Consider the following 27870-nt stretch of genomic DNA (forward strand, 5'->3'; position numbering starts at 1 on the left):
TATTTTGTAAATGCCTAAAAGCGTAGTTCACTTGTTAATAAATAATAATCGGGCCACGCGTTAGTCTCTAGAGCGTCTCTATGAAACCCTCGGCAACCTGGGCGGTCTACTCGGCTTCTGGAGCGAGCTTGGATGGCTGGAGTGAAGACTTCGGCGGGGAGGGGCAACGCACGCACAACAGACGGAAACGTTTAAGTACGGAAACTAGCCCAGAGAGAAGAAGAAGACGTTAGCCTTCTATTTGGGGGTCCGTGGTTCGATCCCGAGGACGCATGTCTAGCTCTTCGGAGTTATGTGCTTATTAAGCCCATAAATATCACTTGCTTTAATGACGAAGGAAAGCATTTGACGGAACCTGCATGCATGAGTTCTCCATCATGTTCTCGGATTGTAAAGTCTGCCAATCCGTACTCGGCCAGCGTAGGAGTCTGGCCAAACCCCTCTTATTCTGAAGAGAGAAGTGTAGTGAGCGATGACCTTGATAATGACGATTAAAGGTGAACACACACTTATCCGAGCCGAACGCGTCGAACGAGTTGAACGAAACGAATTTTAGAATTCTGTGTATGAAATCTCACTTCCCCGCGTCGAATCGTCGAAATCGGAAGTGTGCGTGGTTTCATGAGATTTCGACGATGAGGTTTTGGATAAGTGTGCGTTCACCTTAAAGATGATTGCGAACGTCACATTGTATGTTTAGACTACGGCAGTACTAAACCTGTACGCATATAACCAGCCATGGGTGATGGGTGGGCTCTTAATAACAATGCCCTCATCTAGGCGCGTTACTCGATTACCTGCTATGGAATATTAAAACAGCAGGGTCTCGTCTCCTACCAAATTGGGGCGGATAGTATAAACAGTCTACTATACCAAGTACAGTCGTGAACAATAAATATACACCTATAATATTTTAGCTAACTAATTAGGATTGGCCGATCATCCATACCCATACTAATCTACTAATATGTATTATACATACGAAAGTGTGTCTATCCGTCTGTTACTTTTTCACGGTCCATCTGTTTAACTGATTTGGTGTTTGGTAGGTACAGATACAGAAAAAGTTTACATTAAATCTCGGGGACGTATAAATTATACAAAATGCTTCATTTTGTCCCGGAAAATCAAAGTGTTCCCGCAAGATTTTAAACAGGCAAAATCCAAGTGGACCGAGTCGCGGGAATCATCTACTACAAGATATAATAACGCAGTGGTTTTTTTTATTGTATTTATATGATTTTTTTGTGTTTTGTGTATTTATAAAAGAGCAAACTGACTGACATGTTAATATACAGCTCAAACATCTGGGGTCTTGAACTCTCCAGAATTTTGAATTTTTTTATGTACATTCTCTTTATAACTTACTAGGCCATTAAGAAACAAATTTGAGAAATTCCCACGGGATCCTTAGAAAACCTTGATCCAAGCGGGCGAAATCGTGGGAAATAGCTACTTACAACATATAACTAACTGGCCATGGGCAGTTATTACTTATCGAATTCCACATGTATCGTGGAATTGACGTTGTGAATTCGAACGAAGTCTTGGAACAGTTTATAATCGACCGGCTCAGCGTTTCCCAGAAATACCTACTCAGTTAATTATAAAGGTATGGACGTAATTTCACTTTCCAAAACTGGCTGTTTTCTACAAAGGTATATTGAAATTATATTCGGCATGTGGTATCGTTCAATCTTTCAGAATTAACTTGTCATAGAGTTACCACTTTATAATATTAGTATCTAGATGTTTTTTTAGGGTTCCGTACCTCAAAAGGAAAAATGGAACCCTCATAGGATCACTTTGTTGTCTGTCTGTCTATCTGTCAAGAAACCTATAGGGTACTTCCCGTTGACCTAGGATCATGAAATTCGGCAGGTAGGTAGGTCTTATAGCACAAGTACAGGAATAAATCTGTAAACCGCGAATTTGTGGTTACATCATTAAAAAAAAATTAAAACGTGTTTCAATTTTCAAAGTAAGATAACTATACCAAATGGGGTATCATATGAAAGGGCTTTACCTGTATATTCTAAAACAGATTTTTATTTATTTTTATGTATAAATAGTTTTTGATTTATCGTGCAAAATGTTGGAAAAAATAACCGAGTACGGAACCCTCAGCGCGCGAGTCTGACTCGCACTTGGCCAGTTTTTTTATATTAAATTTCGATACCCGAAGTTTTAGTTGCCGAGTGTACCTGACGTCCTCAGTTAACAGGCCCATCCTCCGGGCATTGTAAATAAACACTAGTTTATTGCTTGGTCTAATCTAAACGGCATTTGCTTTGAGTCATCTCGATTGACTCGTGACTCATGACGTGTCCTCCTAAGTAATTTATTTAGGTATCATTATTTGTATGACATTCTTTAATTTATTTAACAGTACCGATTCTTTTTAACCCCCGACCCCAAAAGAGGGGTGTTATAAGTTTGACGTGTGTATCTGTGTATCTGTCTGTGGCATCGTAGCTTCTAAACGAATGAACCGATTTTAATTTAGTTTTTTTTTGTTTAAAAGGTGGCTTGATCGAGAGTGTTCTTAGCTATAATTCAAGAAAATCGGTTCAGCCGTTTGAAAGTTATCAGCTCTTATCTAGTAACTGTAACCTTCACTTGTCGGGGGTGTTATAAATTTTTAATTTACATTGTTTATAACATTAAAGATAATACGTGTTTTACTTCTAAAATCATTACGATAAGAATGGCTTATTTCTAAGGGTCCTAGGGTCATTATTTTGAAAAACTAAGGCTGAGATCTGTAGAGCGTATTTTGACTTTGCTCAGACTTTAGTAAGAGTTAAAACGAGACAGAGTTATGGCTCCGGTACCTACGCTACACTCTAAAGATCTAAGTCTAAGGAATAGTGAATAGTTTTGGAGTCCAAACTTTGGAGCCGTTGGACCGGCCTGCACCAGTCTACACCCTTAAATCTAGAATTCAGATCAATTGAACGACGTTCGCGCAAGGGGTAGAAGAAGTTGAGAAGGTAGAAAAGCCACATAACCGTGATCAGTGATACTGATAAGAGGGATCAATGATGTTTTTCTTTTAACTTCTTTCTCTTACCCTTGTCCCATTTCATTTGGGGTACCAGGACTTTTTGTCTTGGGTTGTCATTGGCGAGAAGTTAAAAGCTTCACGTCCCTCTCAACATAGGACCACCATGTGGCTGGGGGTCTTCCTCTCCCTCGTGATTTGGTAGAGATATTCAGCACTTTCTTTCATCACTTCTTGGCATGATGTACCGGTACCATCTAAGCCTACTCTATTTAAATTTTCTTACATTGATGCAACCTTAAACGTTTCCCTTATCAACTCATTATGTCTACAATTTGTCTAAAACTCTTATAAGTCTTATAATAATTTGGCGCTTAGGCTTACCTTGAGGCATTTCAAACAGAAGGTATGCTGACACGGCAGCACCCTGGAGGAAGTGTCGAGCCGCTCCAGGCACACTGAGCACTCCAGTAGGTCATTTAGTAGACCCTCATCCATTCCGGTCGGCCCCTGAAAATTAATCATCATCATGATCATCTCAGATCCTCGTTTTTAATAAGAACCGCAAGGATATGGAACACCCTTCCGGCGTCAGTATAACAGTAAAATATTGGAGTCAAGAGTGAATAGGAGCATATAGGCATCTTCTAGACAAGCGCGCCAGCAGGTCTGATTGTAGCCATGCACTAGTGCTTGCTATACAACTATTTTTTTAAACAGACTAGTCTAGGAATTAAAACAAAGATCATTCCATCGTCAGCTCACTACTGAGCACAGGTCTCCTCTTGAAATGAGAAGGGTTTGGTCACAGTCCACCACCACCAGTATGAGCCCGTGGAAACTTTGATTTTTCGAGATAAAAAGTAACCTAAGTCCATCCCTGGGTTGCAACTTGGAAGCTGACAAATGGATGGACCGTGCACTTTCGTATTATAATATTAAGTATGGAATATGGATCCACTTCAATAAGTAGTTGAATAGGTATAAAATTATAAACTATTATCATTGCTTTATAAATCTATACAAATCTCTTCAGATGTGTATCACGCATTGTATCACTATTGGTGCACATTGTTTGCGGCGGTGGTTTTCATAACAATGCTTTTGTTCTACGAAAATATTGCTCCCACTTCTGTGAGCTGAATTAATTACTTCACGGGTCAGTTAATATTTATCTTTAAACTGTATTATTGACTCTATTGATTTTTAAAGCGCACCTTCTTAACTGGAGTTTAAATGACAAAAATCGGTCAAGAGCGAGTCGGACTCGCACACGAAGGATTCCGTATCATCATACAAGAAATGGCACTTTTTAATTTTATTTCATGGCAGCCATTTTTAGGGTTCCGTACCTCAAAAGAAAAAAAGGAACCCTCATAGGATCACTTCATTGTCCATCTGTCTGTCTATTGTGCCTGTCAAGAAACCTATAGGGTACTTCCCGTTGGCCTAGAATCATGTTTGGCAGAAAGGTAGATCTTATAGCACATGTATTGCAACAGTCAATATAAACTGTATGTGTCAATGGCATAATATCATCAAAGTGAACTCAACAACTACCTATATTCAATAGACCCACTGTGACATAGTTATCTTTAAATTGAGTTGCATACTGACATATTACCTGCACCCTATTACAAAACACTGATGCAATATTGCAATGCTTCCAATAATTGATTTGCTTGGCACAATGCACACAGTCAGAGTGGAGACGAGTCAAAGCTAATACTTTTTTTTTGTTACATTCAGCGCCACAAAAACCACAGCTGGTTTTACCGGGCACTTGATACTATAGACTCTAAGATTAGCTATGGTATCTTAGGTGCACTTATTTGGACTAAGGAGCTGATTCCTCCATTCTTATGAGTGGGTTTAGGTTTATTAAAACAGGCCAAGTGTGAGACAGACTCGCGCACCGAGGGTTCTGTACTCAGGTTTTTTTCCACATTTTGCATGATAAATCAAAGACTATTATGCATAAAAATAAATAAGAATCTGTTTTAGAATGTACAGGTAAAGCCCTTTCATATGATACTCCACTTGGTATAGTTATCTTAATTTGAAAATTGAAAATACTAATTACTTGTTCATGGACACATTTTAATTTTTTTTTTGTGATGTAACCACAAATTCACAGTTTTCGGATTTTTCCTTTACTTGTGCTATAAGACATACCTACCTGCTAAATTTCATGATTCTAGGTCAACGGAACGTACCTATAGGTTTTCTTGACAAACATGACAGACGGACAGACAACAAAGTGATCCTATAAGGGTTCTGTTTTTTCTTTTGAGGTACGGAACTCTAAAAAACCTTGAAAAAGCACAGTAGATACTTTTAACTTTATCCTTGCCTATGTCCTTTCAATGGCTTACTCTTTAAGTTTTTCATATAATACAAAATAAATAAATAATAACAATATTGCAATGCCATAATAGCAAGTTTTGTAATACATATGTTGTTGTCTATAACAGCTGATTGAACTCCTCTTATCTTTATTGAAATATAATGTCAATAAATTTATTTATTTATTATTGTTTATAATTTATAATGAGTCATAAATACGTAAGAAAGTAGGTACTTAAATAAATAATAAATTATGATTTGTTGCACTTCAAGTTATAAATAAACATTATCATCTGTATTTTAACAGAACTTTAGCTTAATAGACAAGAGATTTCTGGTTTTTACTTTTTATTGATCTAGATCATTAAAGATTATTGAGCAGTAAACCTAATTGATTAGGCTTGAAAGGGGTATCTCCCGAATGAGGACCTTTGAATAAGGATAAGAAGGACTTAATCTTAGAACAGATAAACATGTTTTACAGGTCAAGGTATCTTATCTCACATATTTTATTGTTAAAACTTTATTTAAGCCAATAATGAATGAGTGGCAGACAGTCGCAGTTAATTCTAGGGGTCATGACTCATGACCCTTTAAATATTATAGTAGTATGAGGTATCTTGAGCAAGGCATTCCAAACCAGCTGTAGATGCTTTTGAGTTTTGATGATTCAAAAGTACTTGTAAAAGTCTAACTGAATAAAAATATTTTGAATTTGAATATTGAGCCCAACAAGCTTCCTATGACTTGTATTTGTCCATAGCCTAACATAGTGAAACAGTGGTAGCCTACTGGTTCAGATTTGTACCTCCAATTTGGGGTTTGGGGTTCAACCCGGGCATGCATCTCTAACTATTCAGAATTATTGTGTTAAATATCAGTGATTAAATATGATTTGCTTTAATGGTGAAGGAAACAATTGTAACCTGTGTGCCTGAGAGTTCTCAATAAATGTTCTCAAAGATGTGTACTCTGCCAATCCAAAATTAGCTGGTGTGGTGGACTACGTCTTTAAACCCTTTTCATGCTGAGAGATCTGTGGTCTATAGTGGGCCGGCAATGGGCTGATGATAATGATGATTTGCCCCAACCAGTCCATAGCCCATCACTTGGTAATTACTGACTTAATGGACTTATTCAAAGGATTGCTCAAGAAACTATGCAAGATGTTGCAAGAGTATCATTTTACCCTGAACAGTTTAAGTATCTGTTACTATAAAATTTAACAACCTGTTACGATTTTAAAAGGCGAGACAATCTACAGAAATCAAAACTTGGACAGCTGCCAGCGTTCCAAGTAGGTATTTAGTATAAAAGTTGTTTACTTTCATCGGAATTTGAAATGCCCGAAAATGGGAAGTGTTATGGAATTTTAATTTTGAAAGTCGAATACAGAAATGGAAAAACAATTTAAATTCCGAACACTGTTCAGTGTCGAAATTTTGTAAGCGAACATGCACACGCGAGCCGAGTTTATTAGTTGCATGTCAACTATTTATATCAAGAAATGCATCTTTTAGCGAGTGCGATGTATCTCAGGAACGCCGATGACTCACCGTATGTTTTAAATTCCTTCGTTAGCGGGAAGTCGGTCCATTGTAACAGCAACAAAATCCGTGGTCACCAGTTACCACCCCAGTCACTTAACATTATTAAAAGACAAGCTTTTATCACTTCACATCACTGTGGCGGCACTTTATGGGATGTTTTATTACTTAAACACTAAACAAATACGGGAGCACAACCGAGAGGGTAATATTGTGAGAAAAATTCACTTGTTCACACAAAAAACTAAAACAATTTCACGCACAAATGCCATTCTCACCGCTTGCTCCTTTTATTCATTCGTTCGAATTTCGACCGAATGTCGAACGCTGTCGAACGAGTCGACACAGGCCACAGGCGCGGCGACAGGTGAGGCGGAGGCGGGAACATGCATTTTTAAGGTTCCGTAAATTAAAGCACCAAAAGTATGATGCTTGTATTGGACTTTGCAACAAATTAATCCTGATCCCTCCATTAAAGTGCACTCCTTAGTGTCTCCTTCAACTTTCAAGGTTTCAAGTTTAAGCTACCTACCTACTTGAGACTGACGAAGTGCACTGATAATCAAGGCTAACAAATACTTCAGTCAATTATCTAATAAAAATAAAATTATTACACGATAACAATTTAAAATTAATAATGATGTTTTGACTCTTGAAGTATAGTTTTGGACAGTTTACAAAGTACAAAGCAAATGGGTAGAACTCATATTATAAAACGCGAGGTCTTAGTTCGTTGCAAACGGATAATCAAGAGAGAGAAGAAAAAGTACTGAACCCTCATAACAAATTTCCACTCGCACTTGTCTCTACTTTTTTTTAATGTCACTCTAAGCTCTGAGTTCTAATCTTTTGAGTACATAACGTAATTTTTAATTAATTTTCATAGTAATAATTTATTTGCTTGCTTATTGATTCTGTGGCTAAAGTTTTCAAAACAGTAAAATGACAGACGTACAAACAAAATATTTTTTCGCATTCCTAATTTTATTCAATTTATGTTTCTGTATATCTCTGTGGTATATTGACTGATTGACAATGACAACTGACAAGTTAGGTTCAGTGTTTTTAGTAAAGGGGTTTTACCTTATTTTAAGGTACGATTGCTGCTTAAGGGAATCGACTAATAGTATCAACGACTTATAGGGTTTTTTTATTTTGACAGCTGGGATACGTAATTTAATTTAGGGCGTATTCTTAGAAAAACTAGGGTAATATCTCAAATTTGATAATCTTTATCAAAGAGGAGCGGCGCCGCTTCGATACCTATTTGCTTCAATTACCTACCTATGTATGGAGGGCGCTCGACCAATCTGTTAATTATATTTTAGACAAATTCATGGCTAAAATCAATATCGTACATGGGAACACTTATATAGTGACGTGAGATGTCAACATGACCATGACATGACATCAAATGTGAAATGTCAGATTCGCCAATTTTCAGAAAAATCAAAAATTATGTCTTCAGTGCTTCAATTCTAATATTTAGAAATATGTCACGAGATAAAAGTGTGTGGTTTGCGGAGGAGATTCTACTGGACGCCAAACTTATAAATTTCCAATTAGAGACCGGAGAATGGGATGCCGTGGAGGAGATGCTGCGCGCAGAGGCGCAGCTTTCCCGAGACGCTGAGACCGGTAGATTGCGGCCGTGAGCATGCTTTTATTGTTTTTATTAAGTATTTCTATTTTAAATTTCGACGCAAAGGTCTAATGGGGCTTTGTTTTAATTTTCTAGTAAAAAAGCATCAGAATATACTTTACGTCTCATAGCCGAAGTGCTACATATAATGCGGCTGGACGTCGAACAAGCCTCTTACAATCGCAGTACATTAGCCGTAGCGGAGCAATGCTTGCGTCTGGTTCGCTCCTGTGCTGCAGCGGGAACCAAAATGCAGACATACATATCTAAAGAACTGTCCATACTAGACTCCATGTTGATTTTAGCTACAGAATTCCAGCATCCAAGCGTCGATATAATAAACGAAGAACTACAGAAGAAATACGAATCGTGCATGACAATACTGATACAAACATTAGGAAATTTAGTAGTTAACAATCCTTTCAATCAGATAATGATCTGGAACAAATTTGATACAATAATCCTTAATTCATTAATCGGACAAAATGAAAAGATTGCTACAGCCGCGGCTATGATTATCTACAACATATTATTAGGTCAGCCGAACGTTTTGCCAGACGATGTTGCACTTCTAAACTCTCTAGCTTACATGTATATCAATGGTAACTCAGAATACCCTCATTTGATTATTGAATATCTAATCGGCGTTGAGAATACATATATAGAGAAGTTATATTCAAAATTGGACCCTGATTGCCGTATGCTGGTATTAAATTTGGCATATAACATATTAATGTCTACAGAAACACAGGACATAAATGTATCAGTCAATTTTGTTAAGTTCATGGCACATGAGTTCAAAAGTAAATCAGACTGTATATTGAAGACTGTTGATAAGTATGTAAATACTATAGAACCACAAGAAGTAGTGTTCCTGTTGGAAATCATAGCAACAGCATCTAGTATGGATGCCTATATGGACTGCTTGCAAAGTGATACGTCTTTGTTTATTAATTGTGCTTGTAAGTATAACTTTTTCTTAACTTTTTTAAAAGCTACTTTACTATTTATAATGCTTAGGTTTCAATTAGCCTCACGTTATCCTCTCTTCACATTTCCTCTCAGGTATTGTTTTTGCTATTTTGTTCTTTAAGTCTAAGACAGATATAAGCTAACCAGGAAAATATATAGATAGGAAAAGGTAGTCTTCAAATGAATGGTTCGCAGTTTTTCTTTTCTTTCTCCTTAATATTAAACCTAATAACTACATTATATTTCAGTTCTCTTGCGTGCAATACACAAGCTGGGCAAGGAAAGCAACAACTTTTTCTCATCTATCAACAAGTTGTATGCAGCCACGGGCAAACAACTGGTCAATGATGAAGACATGCCAGCAGTTAACATTCCACCTGAACGTAAGTGTTTTTTAGGGTTCTGTTGTAAAATAAAGAACTCTCATAGTTTTATCCAGTCTGTGTATCATAGCCATTTTGAAAGTAAACTAAGTATATATGAGCTGTAAAGTTGAAAGGACAATGCTGAATTTTGTATGAAAGTTTAGCTTGCACCTTTCTTTTATCTTAACTGAATCATTGGTAAAACATCTCAAATGTGCTTTGGATTATGTAATGTTTTAACTTAGAAATTGAAAATGAGCTACCAGTATAAATTATGAATTAAGTTGGAATAGTCACACATGCGAAGTCAGACTATGTCACTACTATGCTAATAATAATTTATCAAAATAATTCTAGATCCACTCTGCAAAAACGACTCAGCCGATAACATGCTCTCATGCAACGAAACAACATCCGAATGCACTGAATCAGAGAGCAGTGAGCAATACTTTGAATGCAACGACAACCCACCATACATCGACAAGCTAGACAACTTTAACCCGTTAGAAAACATGCCTTTAAAATTTGACATGCACGACAAAAACATAAGAAGCTCCTCGGAAGGGACTTCCAACACTAAAGTGGACAGTGACTTAACCAAAGTTGCCTTCAAAAGGAGCAGCTCGGTTCCCAAAGGTGATGATCGTGTTCAGTTACCGACAAGAAGGATCAGTCTTGAACATAAGATTGATATTGGTGATGATAATGAGCCTCCGTTGATAATTGATGCTCAGTCACCGACGGGCAGTATGAATACCATAGCGGAGGTTATTCCTGTGGGGCTACAGCCTAGACTTGAATTACAGGTATGTAGATATTAAAGTAATACATTGATTACTATTAATTAATTAGCAAAAGGGACAACCATTTGGTCAATAAGGTTGGATTTATTGATAAGGCATAGAAATTAGCTTTTATTATTTCAGAGACATACACTTACTAACGCACACGCATATGCTACCTATTAATGGTAATGCTGATATTATGGAAGAGCGGTGTCTTCTGACACACTTCTGCGTCAGGAAATACAGAAATGTGTCAGAAGACACAGAAGTGTCTCAGAAGACACAAATATGTGCACTATTAACAAAAAACAATTACTTTGGCTTGACAGGAAACCAGCAGAACAGATTCTCAGGATTCTTCACCAAACGATCCCCCAACAGAAATCCATGTACCCAAAGCTGAAACCAAAGAAGTTAAAGCATCGCCAAGCGAAATATCGCCCCCTCTAGCGGAACTGCAACAAGAAACAGAGTCGCAAAAACAATCCCCAGACACTCCCAAAGAGGTCAAAAAAAGTCAAAACCTATCAACAGATTTCGATTTGAGCGAACAGTTGCAGAAAATATTAGGAATTTCGTCTGAAAAGGCAAGAGTTGATAGTAATGTCGAGAAGAAAGCTGAGCCGGTTAAAGAAGTAAAGATATCAGAGGAAAATATTGCTAACAAAGTGCCTTTGGTGAAGATTGATTCGCCGGAAAGTCAAAAATCAAGGTAAGGACATGTCTAGTGTCAGTGGCGCGAGCCGCCCGCCGCCGGCTCCCGATCCCCTTCGATCTCATAAAAGAGAGAGAGATAGAAAGAGAGGCATTTGTTATATTTTAGGCAGCAATGCTGTGCGAGCCGAATTGCACTTTATGACATTGTAATAAGGGTCTCATTATTATTATTCATGGCAAATAATGGAGCAGGCTATTACCGCAACTGGCGGCCCTAGAAGTTAAATAAAAATTTGCAATGTAATAATATTCTAATGTGGAGAAATATTATTCAATTTGCTTAGTGTAAATATTTAGTACTTAATAAAAAAAAATGTAGTTACTATACTACTACTACTATACTATAGATCAAAATATGTGGAAAGTTGTGACTTTTAGTTTTTCTTCTAGATTAGGAGCGATAGACATGACGACGCCCAAGAAAACTGTGACGAGTGTGGAGACAGTGGAGAGGCACGTAGCCTTCGGGTTCAAGGCGTCCCTCGTCAGGACTCTCGCTAACCTGTGCTGGAAGAACCAGGAGAACAAGAGACAGGTGAGGGCGCCATACACGCGCAGGTTGAAGCAGTCATTTTTATTGTCAGCAAGAACTCTCTCTACGCTAGCTATCAAAGAAATCTCGCTTTGCGACCATCTCTTGTTGGTCAAAACACTCGCGCAGTTTACGCAGGAATAAATGTATTTCTCGGCCATCTATCTGAGCGACCGGCGCGAATAATCGCCCGTTGCACTCGCTCATAGCCCAACTACAAAACTATTTAACTCCATACTCGCTTCTCGTTGCTCGCTTATCGTCGTCGGTGGGACAAGCTGTTGATATTGAAACTAATTAAGATGTGTTTCATTTCAGATGCGAGAGCTGGAGGTTATCCCGGTACTGCTCGACTGTTGCAACATCGATGCGCGCAATCCTTGTATCCTTTGAATTTACTACTTAATTTTTGAAATTTGGATTTTTATAATTTCTAATTTTCTCTGGTCTGATCTAGTGATCGGCTTCGGCCGTGGCTAGTTACCACCCTACCGACTAAGCCGTGATGGGTGTAGAGACAAAAGGGGTGTGGGTTTAATGAAACTTCCATGCCCCTTGTCATTGCATTGTCATTTACCACCAGGTGAGATTGCAGTAAAGAGATATGAATTAAAAATAATAGTAATATTAACCTCATAATAGTGGTTAGGACGTCCGCCTCCTAATCGATGGTTGGGGCTTAGATTTCGGGCACGCACGTCTAACATTTCGGAGTTATGTGCGTTTAAGTTTATTTTATTAAGTCATCAAATATTACTTGCTTTAACGGTGAAAGGAACACATCGCGAGGAAACGTGCATGTCTAAGAGTTATCCATAATTCACAATGGTGTGTGAAGTCTGCCAATCCACACATGGCCAGCCTGGTAGATATTCTTGTACAATCCTGTTATAAAACTATTCAAAATAAAATCCAAAGAAACTTTCCTTATAGAATAACAGTAATAATGCAATGGGTAATCTTCGCTGTAAGAAATCTCTGTGAAAACTGTCCTGAAAACCAGGTACGTAGGTTTTATTTTAAAATATTCATTGAACTAAAGTAATATACACCTATCGTATTCTTATCGCCGATTTCGGCTTCTTATTCGGGGATCTGGGGTCTTTATAATTGCCGTTATAACTAGGAACGTTGGGAGTTGTGTGTGTTTTAAGCAATTACATATCACTTGCTGCTTAACCCTGTAGGAAAACAAGGGAAATCTTCATCAAGAGTTCTCCATAATGTTCTTGAAGATGTGTGAACTCTGCAGTTGATCAGCATGGTGGACTATGGCTTTTAACCCTTCTTGTTCTGTGAGAAGTAGTGCTCTTAAAGTACCTGTCAAAATTGGTTCAGTTTTATAAATTTACCTAAGTGTTTTTTTTTTTGTTTTCAGGAGGTAATCTCCAAAATGACTCTCCAAGGGCCCATAGACAATGAATTATTACAGGAAATGGGTCTCACACTAAACACGGATACACAGGGAAACTCTATCAGAGTGGTGCCTTTGCCAAGAAATTAAAAAAAATTGTAGACCCAGTATAGTATTAGCTGTAATAATTAAAATGTGATATACAATTATCAGATAAGTGTCAAAATAATCTGTAAAAAATCAATTACTACAGAGAGGTAGTAACTAAATAATACTATAGTTGCAGATTTGTGACTGCAGTTATAACCTATGATACAGTTAAATCACATTATAGAGAGAGCCCGCGAAGGCCCTTCGTTATTTTATATAAAAGCTGAAAGTTTCTCTGCGTATTGTCTCAACGCTCAGTGACTATGAAGTTTGGATCATGGTTGACGGATTTTTATGCTGCCAAAGCCACCATGATCTAAACTTCATAATGAAAGAGTATGTAATCACTATGTTCATAATCGCTGATCGTTCCTCCCTTTGTTGGAGACAATGCGCAGGACTTTCAGATATTATAAAATAACGAAGGTCTAGCCCTCGCGGGCTCTTGTCCATTAGTGTAATATTCAGTCGGCGTTTATATCATGATAAATAATTATCTTGTATGATTCAGGATTATATTATAATAAAGGTACAATAAAAGCAATGTAAACTCGCAATGTAATTTTATTTAATCTTTTTGAATCTTTGGTTCTTTCAATAATGATTTTTGAAAAAACCGCGCAGCTTCCGTTCTCTATGCCGAAGTATTCTTCTATCTATGGTCCAATCGTTATCCAACCGTTTCAATTCGGAAGTCGGTGTCGATCAAATTGGATCGTATAAAGTATTGAAAACACAGATAAATAACCTAATTACGGACTATTGATACTCTGTTACTTAAATGCATCAATGTCAAGTTGACGTTGCTCTATTGGAAAAACTTGTTTTGATTTTTTGATATCAATTAAATCTTCTGAATTTGGATCGAATTAGCTTTAAATTCACTCCAAAATGGTGAAAATATCACTACAAATAAGAGCTACGCTAGAATCAATAGAGAAGTTATATACAAACCATCCACATTATCAATGGTTCTTGAAACTGAAATGCAGCAGTTGTGGCGAAGTTTCTGAGAAGTTTCACGACCTCACGGAAGCTGATAAAGTACCCCAAAAGCATAACAGGTCCGAGACTAACCTACTTATCAAGTGTAAACTCTGTTCTAGGGAAAACAGCATCGATGTCGTCGAAGGGAGCAACGGTATGTTGACATAACCTAACCTTTCATCTTCGTTATACTTGGCTGATTGTTATTTTTTTAAAGTCATAAATAAATAAAAGAGTATTAGCGGCTGGCCTCAATAGTCTCACCATTTAGGGACAGTACAGACTGTCTGCAAGCCAAAGAAAAAGTTGCAGTTTGGGTGCGGTTTTAATGTAGTTGATAAAACTGCTCACAAATTCGCAGATTGCACGGTCACTTACACTACTTTGCCAGTGATGTTTCCTTAGTATTTCTAATGAAGTAGATCAGAGACTTCTCATATATTCGGTTATTCTAGGAGCATTCTCAAACAATGATGCTGGTAAATACAAGAGCATAGTGACATTTGACTGCAGAGGTGTGGAGCCTGTTGATTTTGAGCCAAAGTCAGGCTGGATAGCAGAGGCTGAGGATTATGGTATACCAAATTTATTTTTAAAAAATCCTACAAAACTTGTTTTTAAATAAATTATTAACCTCTGATATGACAAGAGGGATGGGCATTCAGAACATGACAAGATGGAGGGGTATTAAGAATGAAATTAAATAAAAAAATATAAAAAATAGCCATACCAGAGTTTGAGATAAGAAAAAGTAGTTCATTCAAAATTATAGGAAGACACTTATTTATTTAGTTATTTGATTTAAAAAATGGTTTAAATAATCCATCCATACAAAATTACAAAGCAAAAGTGTGTTACCTTTCACTGCCCATCAGTTTAACCAATATTGATGTAAGCTATACTCTAATTCTTGTTATTTGTTGATTATAGCTTGCATGTCTGAGATGGGTATAGACTACTTTTTATCCCAGAAAATCTGAATTCCCATGGGATTATTGTAAAATCTGAATCCATACAGACAAAGTCACAGGCTTCATTTAGTAACTTAGAAATTGTCAAAGTGGATGAAGAATAATATGCTATACTTTTGCATTTTTTCAGGAAAAAAGTTTGAAGACATAGATTTGTCAGAAAAGGAATGGGTGGACTACGACGAAAAGAACAAGACCTCAGTGGGAGTTTACGAACTAGAGTGGCAGTTTGTTAAAGTCAAGTAGTCTACTGTCATAAGTTTAATTTAAATTAAAAGCTCAAGTCAACTTACTTATAAGTTTAATTTAAATTGAAACGGCTCATTAGCCTAGTGATAAAAATTGTACTGAATTAAAGATGGGTTGAACCTGTATTTGAATTCAACTTAATTTAAATAAGAGTGAAATATCATTATCATGTGTTTTTATTGAAGACATAGATACGAGACTAAAAATGTGAGTTTCGGTATTTTCATCCTTTCAAACCTTATAACTATTCATTAATAATGATTTATTTATTTCTAAGTAATTCTAAAATAAATCTTTGGAATATTTTATTATCAAAAATAAAAGTTTTTATATGTATTATGATGGCTATTATTGTTATTTTAGGGTTCTGTAACTGAAGGATGCAAACGGGATTAGTAATAATTAAGCCTACACTGTCCATCCGTTTTTCGGTTGGTCTGTCTGTCTGTTTGTCAGGTTTTTGTCTATCAAAGGTACAAAGTTCTTTCTGCCCTGCTGTGACGTAATATCTCATGGCACCCAAAGTACAAGAAAAGCTGTTTGTAGGCGTTAGTAATTAGTATGTATAGTTTGCGGTAGGTCGAAATGGTAATCGGGTATGAGGCTGGGAGACGCCCCACACACTCGCACGTTACCCGCGCTATTCCGCGCCGGGCTGTGCACCCACCCCGATTGCCATGTCGACCTGTCGCGAGCAATTTAAGTATGTAGTAGTTAGATAGCTCTTAGGACTTTTAAGTCATAAGAGTCATCACCCTCGGCGATTTTTCTAGTGCTACTAACAAAATGTATTGACACATCTTGTTCAATAAAAACTGCCATACCCTTTCCAGGTTGGCCCGCTTCTTAGATTGCATCAACACTTACCACCAGGTGAGATCGCAATCAAGGGCTAACTTGTATTGGAATGAGAAAAGTCGCAGTGGGCAATGGTTCTAACGCCTATTAGCACGCCAACAAAAACAAATACTCCCTACGGAATAGGAAGCGCAGACATACGTCGAAACACATCGAACGCCAATTAGTCACAGTCGAGCGGGCGCGGGAAATCGCTCACAGGCGCGACCTGCGAACGTAATTAACTAACGTAACAGAAATCAGAATATAGCACGTTTCCCTATCTTGTAAATAGCGAACTCTATGGTGCAAGGTGGTACTTTTGAACCCACCTTCTTTTTCTTAGTCAATGGGGTACAATAACTTCTGTTGAAAATAACTAGTCTAGGTTGGTCATTTGACTGAAATTCTGGTTTAAACTTGTGCTTGATTTAAATCGTCATCATGAATTTCACTTTCTAGGGTTCCGTACCTCAAAAGGAAAAACGGAACCCTTATAGGATCACTTTGTTGTCTGTCTGTCTGTCAAGAAAACCTGTAGGCTACTTCCCGTTGACCTAGAATCATGAAATTTGGCAGGTAGGTAGGTCTTATAGCACAAGTAAAGGATAAAATCCGAAAACCGTGAATTTGTGGTCACATCATTTAAAAAAAAATGTGTTCATGAACAAATGGTTAGTATTTTCAATTTTCAAAGTAAGATAACTATTCCAAGTGGGGTATCCTATGAAAGGGTCGACTTTTTTTAAATCGATGCAAGTAAACCCTTGACTGCAATCTCACGTGGTGGTAAGTGATGATACACTCTAGGATAGATGCGGGCTAACATGAAGGGGTATGACAGTTTTTATTAAACCCATACTCCTTTGGTTTCTACAAGGCATCGCACTGAAACGCTAAATCGCTTGGCGGCAGGGCTAACTAGCCACGGCTGAAGGCTCTCACCACACCAGACCATAGATTTAGAAATTATAAAATTCCTAACCCCTGCCGGGAATCGAACCCGGGACTTCCCACTAATAAGTCCGCTACCCAGGGGACTCACATTCAATCGAATCGTCACTTACCATTAGATCGAATGAATGAATTTTGCATGAAAGTTTTCTCTTTAAACCATAGACTCCTACTTCCATCACATCCATCCAAGAAAGGATTTTCAGCCTACTCTACTAGAGTGAGCTACAATTAGTTTCCTATAAATTAAAGAATTTTATTTAGGTACGTGCATAATAAAACATTTACGCTCGCTGCGCTCAAATTTTTTCACTGACAATTTTCTTCTTTACCAAATGATTCTGTAAAGTGTCATGCACTTGCACATCTTCCAACGGATTTTGCCTGAAACATAGAAGTACAGTTTATTTTTGCTTAGCTTAGGCAAAATAATTAATAGCTGTTAAAGATATACAGGCCACTGAAATGCGAATGCACGGCGCATATGACGTCATTTCCATAAAATAGCAATAAAAACTTGATCAGCTGAAATGCCGGGCAAAGCGCATTTCTAAAAGGGCCCTGATTTGTTTAAAAATAAATCTTTTTGTCTGTCTGTTCGTCGTTAGTCATAAAAATAATATAAAACCAAGTTGGCAGGTACATAGGAGGTACTTACTATTTTCCATTAGCTTAGTTTTTCGGAGAATTCATAAGTATACTTGGTTTAATAAACAGCTTTGATGTTTTACTAAAATCAATTCAGTTCTTTCTGCTTAAAATTCATGAAAACTATTGCAAATAGCGCGAGTACAAAAACACAAAATAAACAGCATTTTTATTTTTGTCACCTCCAGTCAGTTTAAATTAAGGTTTATTTTATGTAACAAAAAATAAATACATATTTACATTTCGTCACGCGTGATGACTATAATGCTATGTAGGTTGTCAGTTATCCAGTACATGATTCCGGTATTAATTATTATTATTTAATTATAATATTTAATGCGTTGTCGTTTGCACAAAAAAAAATCTTTTATTCATCAAACAGTAGCTGTCCAAAAGCCGGAAGATGTTTTCAATCAATCGTCAACGTGCACTAGGATTAGGTACTGTATAACGCATTGATAATTTAATAATTAAAACAAACGTTACACGCTTTGTCGACTTTTCTTTTTAGTTTTTACGCTGATCATTGGCGCTAGGGACTAAACGGAATTTCCTTTAATTGTACGTAAAAACACTAATAAAATTATAGTACCTTATATACCTATTTATACGGTCAACGAACGCCAGCAGCAAAATTAGCTTGTGAAGAAAATCTAGCCTGAAATTTTAATTAACGATTATGATTTATATAATTTGTGACGGTAGGTTTCATATGAAACTGGAAAGGACTAATATTGTTTATTTTACAGACCGGGTGATCGAAACAAATGACTGAGATCAAAAGGACTTTTAAGATTTAAGAGTGCATTGAGCAATCATAATTAGCCCCTCTGATTTTAATATACAAATTAAAGCCGTAGCAGAGGAATTTAATACAGTTTATTCTGATGTTTACTAAAAGATTTTCTTAATTGAATTAAAAAACACGCTATTTTCTGCTAAAACTTATTTACATATTTGGCGGTAAACAACTATAATAAAATTAAATAAATAAATAAAGAAACAATTACTCTTCGCTAAAAAATGATAACTCATCAAATATCACAGCATCACCCATTTTCACTACACCTAGCACCGAGCCACTCGCACAAAAAATTATCTACGCATATTGTCACATGCATTGTTCAGTCTTTTGGTAGTATCTAACTACGATTTCGTAGGCGCCGTCGTAGTCGCGGGGTTGATGGTAGTGGCGTCGCTGTCAGAACGCGATATGACCGCGTTGTAGCCCGTGTTGCCGTGGACGGTCACCGCGGTGTGCAACGGCGCACTCGTCACGCGGTCGGAGCCCGAGCGTCCGATCCTGTCGGCATCTTCTCCATCGTCCCCGTAATACGGACTCTCGGACACTCCGTCGTTGTAGTACGGGCCTTCCGACGCCGCGGATCCGTACTGCGAGTTGTACTGCGAGTTGTAGTACTGACTGTCGCCGCCGCCCTCGCCCTCCTGCTGGTTTAAGATCTGAAAAGGATGGTGGATATACACAGGCACCTGAACGGGAACTTCGACCGGAACTTTAACGGGCACTTTTACCGGGTACGGAACTTTAACGGGGTAAGGAACTTTGACGGGATAGGGAACTTTCTTCTCTACGGGATAGGGTTTGGGGATGTAAACGGGGACTTTTCTCTCTATGTGGACCTTATGAGGAACCAAAACTTCGACGCGATAGGGGACTTTCTTCTCCACTCGGATCGGGTAGGGAACCTTTTTCTCGATCGTGACGGGTATAGGCTGGGGGACTTTGACGGCGTAAGGCTTGAGAACTGGTACTTTTATGTGTCTGATGACCTGGAAGGGCTCTTTTACTTTAACCTCGACGGGGTAGGGGACTCTTTTTTCGACTGGGTAGGGCTGGGGTACATAGACTTTGACAGGATACGGATAAGGAACTTGCTTTTCGACTGTGATCGGATACGGAACTTTCTTCTCGACGGTTACGGGGATTCGCACGGGGTAGGGGATCCTCTTCTCTACTTGTACGGGCACAGGGTGCGGAACCCTCACTGGCACGTGCTTCACCAATGGGACGTGGTGGACTACCGGAAACGGTTTAGGCACGTACTCTTTCTCTACTACCTTAACGGGAATAGGTTGCGGGACTCTGACGGTGACGGGATAAGGGACTTTTTTTTCTACTTGCACGGGATAGGGCCTATCCACAACTTTAACCTTTTCCACGGGCACGGGTACCGGAACTTTCTTTTCTACCGGATACGGTTTCGGCACTTCGACTTTAACGGGAACTGAGACAGGCTTCTCCACAGTTTTTACGTACCGGTGATGGTGATGGTGGTGGTGATGCTTGACCTTCGTGACGGGGCTCGGTTTGACGATACTTGGGATACTCTCTTCCGGTTGTGGGTTATCGTAACTCAAAGGAGGAGAGAGGAAGGACTCGGGTGTGTGCGCCGGCGGTGCGCTGAAAACGGCTCTCGTGCTCTCTGCGGAGATCGCGTACTGGGGTTGCTGGAGCGTGGGAGGAAATGCGTAGGGATTTGCCTTTTTCTTTTTACGAAATAAAACCATTTTCCTCCCCGATGCAACTGGCCCAACATTCTGATCCGGATGACTCTCTGGAAGTACACCGTATGATTGGAGGTAGAGTAAATTTTTCGCATTCGCCTCTGAGAAACTGTCGCTGTCGAAATATCTATCCGAGCGTCTACTCATAGGGGTTTGAGAGGTTTTAGGTTTTCGGTTGGCGAAGTGTGATGGCAAAATTGGGACCCAGTCGTTCGGTTCTATATCATTAAGATTCGCTGGTGTTGTGTATTTTACTTTAGAAGTCCTGGTAACTCTGCGGTAGCCTCTTGTGGTCGTTTGAGAAGTAGTCGTCGACACAGATTTATCAGCGAAACTGATTCTCGGACGACTCGAGGAAGAAGCCAAGTCTGCGTCATCCGTGCTGGTATCCTTACTATTTTCGGTAATGTTTTGGGTGGTGTTATTAAATTTTTCTAGGATCCTCTTCGGCCAAATCCGTTTCGTTCGTAGAATTCTCCTCGTGGTCGTCGGTGTTGGCGTGGTGGTCGTAGTCGTGGTGCTGGCGAGGTGCGGGGGTCGCACGAAGTCCGTGCGGATGCCGTTGATGGTCTGGACCGGTATGCTAAACTTGGGGGTCTGTGCTACTGTCGGTTTGCCGGTGGTCGCGGCAAAGAGGAGCGGCTGTCGGGGTGGAGGCTTGTTGTAGTACAGGTTGCCGCGCTGCATCGGCCTCGCGTTGGAGTATTTGTAGACTGAGTTCAACTGCTTGAGCTGGTCTTTGGTGTAGAGGCGGTGAACCGGTGGAGCTTGCGGCTTCTGCGCCGGGTTGTAATATTGTTTGGGGAGGTCGAGGAAGAACTTGTCCGCGGTGACGATGGGCGGTTTACTCGGGGGCCTGAGCTCCGGGCTGTTCGCCTGGTTCGCTATGACCGGCTGGATGGGCTGCGGCGGTGTCTCATATTTGGGCCCTTCCACGATCGTCACCGCGTTGTTCTTGGCCTCCACTGCCACCTGGTCTGCGCTGGTGACATTGGGCATCCACGCGTCCACAGCGCGGTCATTGAAGACGATCGCTAACGCTGTGATCAGGAGTGCCGCCTGAAAAGAAATTAACGTCTCTTTAATCCCTAATCTATACTAATATTATAAAGAGGAAACCTTTGTATTTTTGTATGTTTGTATTGAATAGGCTCAAAAACTACTGGACCGATTTCAAAATTTCTTTTACCATTACTTAGAGGGATTCTTCCGAATCCGTATAGGCTATATTTTATCCCGGAAAATAGCAAAAACAAATGTCCACCCGTGCGAAGCCGGGGCGGGTCGCTATTAACTAATAATAGCATTCATGGGAGTATAACGAGGGATGAGTGCTATTATTAGTTAGGTACTTTAATTTGCTCTTAATTTATTTTAATCATTTTTAAAATTAGACACTTCTATTCACATTTTATATTATGTAGTATATTTAGGTATTTTTTTTTTCAAAATTGGTTGAATTACACAAAAGTGGGATAGACAGTCATTACGTTACTTCTCTTGAATGTGATGATGATGAATTTTTCAACATATTTAAAAAAAAAACAGTAGATAATATATTTTATTTCGATTAATTTATACATTAATCATGTTATGAAATTATTATCAGCTAGATTCTATTAGGTATACTTATATAATTCATATAATTTTCTTATATGAATTATGGAATCGTTAGGTGCGTTGTTCTGATACATTAATATATGATTTATGAGCAGACGCATATTCCAAATCGCTTGTACTTTTAAACTTTTACTGGCGAAGTAACGGAGTTGCGTGTATCCATCTCACGCTAACATTTTTCTTTCATCTTCGAATTCCCCTGATACTTAATGACTTGCTTAATTTATTAATTTTTACAAAAACGGCTGAGTTTTCTTTTACTTTCCTTGCTTTATGTATATTCATGGATCTTGTCCGGCATCGGCAGTTAAGTAGGTCATTAGATTTTTTTTGTTAGCTAGATACTTAACTAAGTTGCATGTGAAAAATAGTTATCTACTCGATTTTCTTCACATTGTAATAAATAGTCATCACGATTTTTAGGTAAACTATAAAGTATTCATATAAATAGTCATGATTTTGCAAAAATAGCTTGCCGGTAAAACCAAAATATATTCAAAGTTTTTTTTTAAAACTTGCAGTCTGAATTTGTAGTAAATACCTACGACAATCGCACTAGATGTGAACTTAACTGCCATTCAGATTTATTATAAAATCGTCGAGATAATCTATAGCAATAATTAAGAACGTAAAAAGTTCAAATGTTTGAACACTATTTATACTCTCGTCTCTCACTATTACTTTCTTACTATTACTTATTACTTTATAATCTTCATTGTGTAAAAAAGATGTGGGAATCAAGTGCGATTCAGGACTTTACTGGCGCCATCTAGTATTTTGTATAATTATTGCATTTCTGTACATTACCCAGATATTTAGTTTAAACATCACTCTTTCACGAATAAACATCACTAATCACCAAAACAAGGCCACTTTTTCACTTTTATCACTGCACATTTTTGTCGCGTATTTTTTTTTGTGTTGTACGTACCGATAAGTGTTGCATATTGTGTAGCGGCAGTCGTTCGCGCGCATGCGTGTGTATCAAATGATATGAGCAAGGAAGCGTCAGTGGTTTTTATATCGGCGTGATGGGTGGCTAACTTTCTCTGCCATTGCCAAATGCCAATATCAAGTTGGGTTACTTCATTTATATAGGGCGAATTATGTTCTCTTCGGGATTACCCGACCATTATGGAAGGGGCAATCTTGTTACAAAGAGATTGAGTAAAGTTTAACGCGGTCTAACGCGTCCAAAAACTTCGTATCTCTAAACTAGCTCTACATAATTTTATATACAGAACCATTTCCATATCCAACCTCCTTCCTAGAACTTCTCCTTTCAGCAAAGGTTGCCTGGTAGAGATTGCTCCAAGCAATAACGCCGCCTTTGCACACAATTGTTTTTTTCTGTTTTCTTTTACTGTGTTGTTATCCTTTACATGTGTTTTTGTGTGCAATAAAGTGTTTCTATCTATCTATCTATCATTTCATTAGTAGGTATTATGACTTGGTTAGGCCAACTTTGGATCCAGTTTGTCGTCTGTCCAGTTTGGTCACGAGCATTGCTCGCTGGAGATATTAAGGATTGGGAACATGGAGGGAATCGGCCTTCCTTCGAAGACCTGTGATTGATGGACACGGGGCGATCCGTCGCTCACAGTACGGTCTTCGAGTTGGTTGGCGTAGTGTGTTTGGAGGCACGTAGTGTCCCAGTGGTGGGTCTGCTTCGGCGGACACCCGCTGACGGAGTAATGAGGAGTTGTTGGTTTCAGGTCCCTCGTGCTCCATCTTCAGCGTGGGATGGAACTTCGTGAGGTTTTAGTCGGTAGGAGTCCGACATTACCAGTCCTTCCCCGTGGCTGGTGACCACAGAGAAAAAAAGTTGAAAACTAAAACCCGTCTGCGATCGTATTTAATAAACGCCGATATATTAGAGTAAAATTGTTTTTCTGTCGCTTGGTATATTTTAATGTTGTTGTACATTTATATTCATGAGCTCACAATTTTCTCCTCTTTCATTTCACATCCCACTCGATACATTAGCAAAAAATATTTTTGGAAACCTCCACTTTTTTAACCCCCGACCCAAAAAGAGGGGTGTTATAAGTTTGACGTGTGTGTCTGTGGCATCGTAGCTCCTAAACTAATGAACCGATTTTAATTTAGTTTTTTTTTGTATGGTTGGTTTGTGGCTTGTTCGAGAGTGCTCTTAGCTATAATCCAAGAAAATCGGTTCAGCCGTTTGAATGTTATCAGCTCTTTTCTAGTTACAGTAACCTTCACTTGTCGGGGCTGTTGTAAATTTTCAATTTACACTTATTATTGGGGTTAAAAACTGTTTCACAATACATTGATTGAAAAATGATTATCAGGGCCTACTTATCCATATTACTTTCTTTCCTATTTCCGTCCTTCCGTTCCGCAAATAATTTTAATAGCACAATATTGATGTGTATGTGCGCTTATGTAATCCTAAACAAACGCACGCAAACTACCAACATGCATCTGATGCTTCAATTCCTTACACGTAAGGAATTACATGTTGTTTAAGCTAATGATGATAGCATACCTCTTTTTAGGGTTCCATCACTTCCATGGTAAAATAAAGAACCCCTTGTTTCGTGAAAAAGAATCCTTGTCCAGTCCGCTTGTGTATCACAGCCTTTTGAAAATAAAGTATCTCTCGCAGTGTTAAGCGCTGTGGTTTTACAAATGCGAAGTCCGGGGTTCTATTCCCGGCAGGGTAAATTTGGAAATTCATAATTTCTAAATTGTCTCCTGTCTTATTGGGTGGGAGGCTTCCGCCGTAGCTAGTTGCCATCCTACCAGCAAAGCTGAGCGCCAAGCGATGTAGCGTTCCAGTCCGATGCGATAGGAGGTTAGCCTGCTTCCATCTTACTGCATCACTTACCATCAGGTGAAATCACAGTCAAGCACTAACTTGTAAATGGGATAAATAAATATCTAGGCGGAAAAGCCATAGCGTATACTTTGGCTACCTGCGCGAAGTTGAAATGGTCGATCACTACATAATTGTGGTTATCTGTGATTATCATTACTACCCATGTTATAAATGCGAAAGTGTGTTTGTTGGTCCTTCAATCACACCCAACGGATCAACGTAATTTTTCCATCTATGTAGTATGGACTTGGAGAGTGACATAGGCTACTTTTATCCCGGAAAATCTTTTAGCCCTCGGCAACCTGGGCGGTCTACTTGGCTTCTGGAGCGAGCTTGGATGCTGGAGTGAAGACTTCGGCGGGGAGGGGCAACGCACGCACAACAGACGGAAACGTTTAAGTGCGGAAACCAGCCCAGAGAGAAGAAGAAGAAGAAGATCCCGGAAAATCAAAGTTCCCAACGGATTTTTAAACTCTAAATTCACGCGGACGATGTCGCTGGCATCAGCTAGTAAGTTATAATGATATTAACTGACAGCATATAAAAATATTGGAATTATGGAACCTCTGTTAACATTTCACAAAGGGTTTTGCAGTAATTATAACTCAAAATTTAAAAAACCCTCGACACAAAAACCTCTATAATAAGAAAACCCTTCCTTTCGGCTTTGCCCACCGACCAGAAACAAAAGGCTTTGCCGTAGTCGGGTAAAAACATAGCCATAGCATACAATCCAACAAGGCTTTTTTGCCACTTGAGTGAGGGCGCCGTTGTCGCTTTATGCATGCTTTATGCCGACAGCTGCACAAGTGCACTTCTCTAGATGGCGGCTTTAGTTCCGATTATGGCCACGCGCCAAAAGAGCCTTGTCGGACGGTAGAACTACAGACAACTTAAAAGCACAGACCTGCAACCAGAAAAAAAAAGGTTAGCATTTTTATTTTTCAACTGGCTGTATAGCTCTGGGCCCTAGCCACAGATTATAGACTGTAAAGCAAACTACAGATAATTTACATTTGCCAGATGTCATTTGTCAATTTTTTCGTGCTTGGCTTTACGGCTTAGGGTTCCAGCTTTTTTGAATCTTGAAAAATTTTACAATGATTCATTGTCAATCAGAATCACACTCCACCATGCTCTCCACAGTCTGCAAAGAGCAAACTACCATGAAAATACCCAATGTCCAATAACCCAACTATGTGCATACAACTAGGTACCCATTGATTTTAGACGAGCCCTGAGCAACTACCCAAACTCTAGACATATGACAACTTTTTTATTACATCAAATCCGGGAATCGAACCCCGGAACTCTCACTTAATACAAGACCACAACGCTCACTGATTTTATTGAAATAAATAATGTGCACTATTAAAATATCGTTTTATTTACATAATTATTACAACTTGTATGTCAACGTAAGCGTTCAGAGATCACACAAGAGAGAGCCATGCCATAGACACAGTGCTATGTAAGTAAGTGAGTACGGGTAACTTCAGAGGCGACTTTTACTTCTAAATACCCAACATCACGGAGGTCGTCTAAACAACTTTTGAAACTAAGCTTTTTTATTGCACGTTATTTGATTGAATCCCGGAGAGTAATGCATCATCCAAAAACTACACGATCAAAGCGACTACGAAGAGGGAACCTCAGCTGCGCAGCGGTCGCCTTCGTGACTACAAGAGTCGCATAATTAGTGTGCACTGTGCACTATAGATTCTCGTTGTGGGCCCGCACAAAGAGTATGTAAACACTACGTGGGCCCGCATCGCGTCCTGGCTCCTTCATCCCGCCTTCATGACGCGCAGGTGTGGCCGTAGCTTTAATGAGAGAAAAACCGTCACCGCGTCACCAGAGTGAACTAGAGTGAGGCGGAACTCTCGATTTTTGAATTTCAGTGAAATTCTGAATCGACGATGTCAAATATTAGGCCATGGTGATTGGTGACGTAAAATCAAAAAAATATGGCTACTTTAGGGCTACCTGCGTCAAATATACTAACATTCGACGCCTGCCAGTTACGTCAAAGCCTCGATATTTTGTTAGAAGTTCCCTAACCGTCGTGAACTGTGGCGCTAACGCCACCGTCACCGTCATCAGACAGAACTATTTCTCTCCCCGAAAAGCAACCACTGAGTGAGCTCTCTCTATTCCCTCACTCACACACTTTTCTTCACTTTGAGAACTTTACATGACCGATGTCTTGCGATCCGATACTAGGTACTTAAAAAGGCGAGGGAGGAACTAAGCATTTAAAAAAAATAGCATTACAAGTAAGCCCTCTACTGCAATCTTACCTAGTGGGTTAGTGATAATGCTATCTAAGATGAAAGCAGGCTGACTTGGAAGGGCAACTTGGTAAAACAGTTTTATTAAACCCCTTCGTACTAGTTACGCTATTATCGCTTGGACGGAACGGTTTATCGGTAAAGTGATAACTAGCCACGACCGAAGCCTTCCATCAGACCAGACCAGAGACAGTTTAAAAAATTAATTATAAACCAAATTGCCCTTGTCTGCCAATCCGCAATTGGCCAGCTGTGGTGAACTATGGCCAAACTGTTCTCTTACCGAGAGGAGATTCGTGCTCTGTAGTGAGCCGGTGATGGTTTGATCATGATGATGAAATTGCCCCTGCCGGGTCTCGAACCTGGGACCGCCCACAGGGAGGTCGTCAAATCAAGTAGCTACTTTACTATGTTACGTAGCCCTGATTGTTTATGAGTTTAGACTTTTAAGAGTTATTTATTCAAAAGTTCGAGAGCGAGCAGGGCCAGACTCCGCGGCACCGGCGCTGCGCCGCCCAGCCGCCGGCT

At 39.1% G+C, this 27870-nt stretch overlaps 4 protein-coding genes across 7 annotated transcripts in view; 2 read left to right on the forward strand and 2 right to left on the reverse strand.

Annotated features, from left to right (window-relative positions):
• Positions 1-7249, reverse strand: part of LOC123876105 (E3 ubiquitin-protein ligase SH3RF1) — a 44640-nt gene extending 37391 nt beyond the window's left edge. For all 4 annotated transcript variants that reach the window (XM_045922241.1, XM_045922240.1, XM_045922239.1 and 1 more), the window contains exons 1-2: positions 6907-7249; positions 3389-3514 (exon numbers count right to left, since the gene is read on the reverse strand). In XM_045922241.1, the coding sequence (XP_045778197.1) occupies positions 3389-3502 (114 nt within the window). In that variant the 5' untranslated portion in view covers positions 3503-3514; positions 6907-7249. The remainder of the gene's footprint in view (positions 1-3388; positions 3515-6906) is intronic.
• A 1055-nt stretch (positions 7250-8304) lies between these two features.
• On the forward strand, positions 8305-13971 carry LOC123876099. Its single transcript, XM_045922233.1, has 9 exons — positions 8305-8548; positions 8636-9501; positions 9760-9894; positions 10234-10682; positions 10991-11373; positions 11769-11913; positions 12229-12292; positions 12852-12913; positions 13289-13971. The coding sequence occupies exons 1-9, from the start codon at positions 8319-8321 to the stop codon at positions 13412-13414; spliced, it is 2460 nt and encodes an 819-aa protein (XP_045778189.1). The 5' UTR covers positions 8305-8318; the 3' UTR covers positions 13415-13971.
• Positions 13972-14211: 240 nt separating this feature from the next.
• On the forward strand, positions 14212-15837 carry LOC123876100 (UPF0587 protein GA18326). The gene is made up of 3 exons (XM_045922234.1): positions 14212-14555; positions 14857-14976; positions 15503-15837. Exons 1-3 carry the CDS (start codon positions 14306-14308, stop codon positions 15616-15618), a joined length of 486 nt encoding a protein of 161 aa, XP_045778190.1. The 5' UTR covers positions 14212-14305; the 3' UTR covers positions 15619-15837.
• A 3113-nt stretch (positions 15838-18950) lies between these two features.
• Positions 18951-23937, reverse strand: LOC123876065 (titin-like). Its single transcript, XM_045922192.1, has 2 exons — positions 23808-23937; positions 18951-21674 (listed from the first exon to the last, which is right to left on the reverse strand). Exons 1-2 carry the CDS (start codon positions 23935-23937, stop codon positions 19207-19209), a joined length of 2598 nt encoding a protein of 865 aa, XP_045778148.1. The 3' UTR covers positions 18951-19206.
• Positions 23938-27870: the final 3933 nt, after the last annotated feature.

Source organism: Maniola jurtina, chromosome 21 (genome assembly GCF_905333055.1).
Source record: "Maniola jurtina chromosome 21, ilManJurt1.1, whole genome shotgun sequence".
Lineage (NCBI taxonomy): Eukaryota > Metazoa > Arthropoda > Insecta > Lepidoptera > Nymphalidae > Maniola > Maniola jurtina.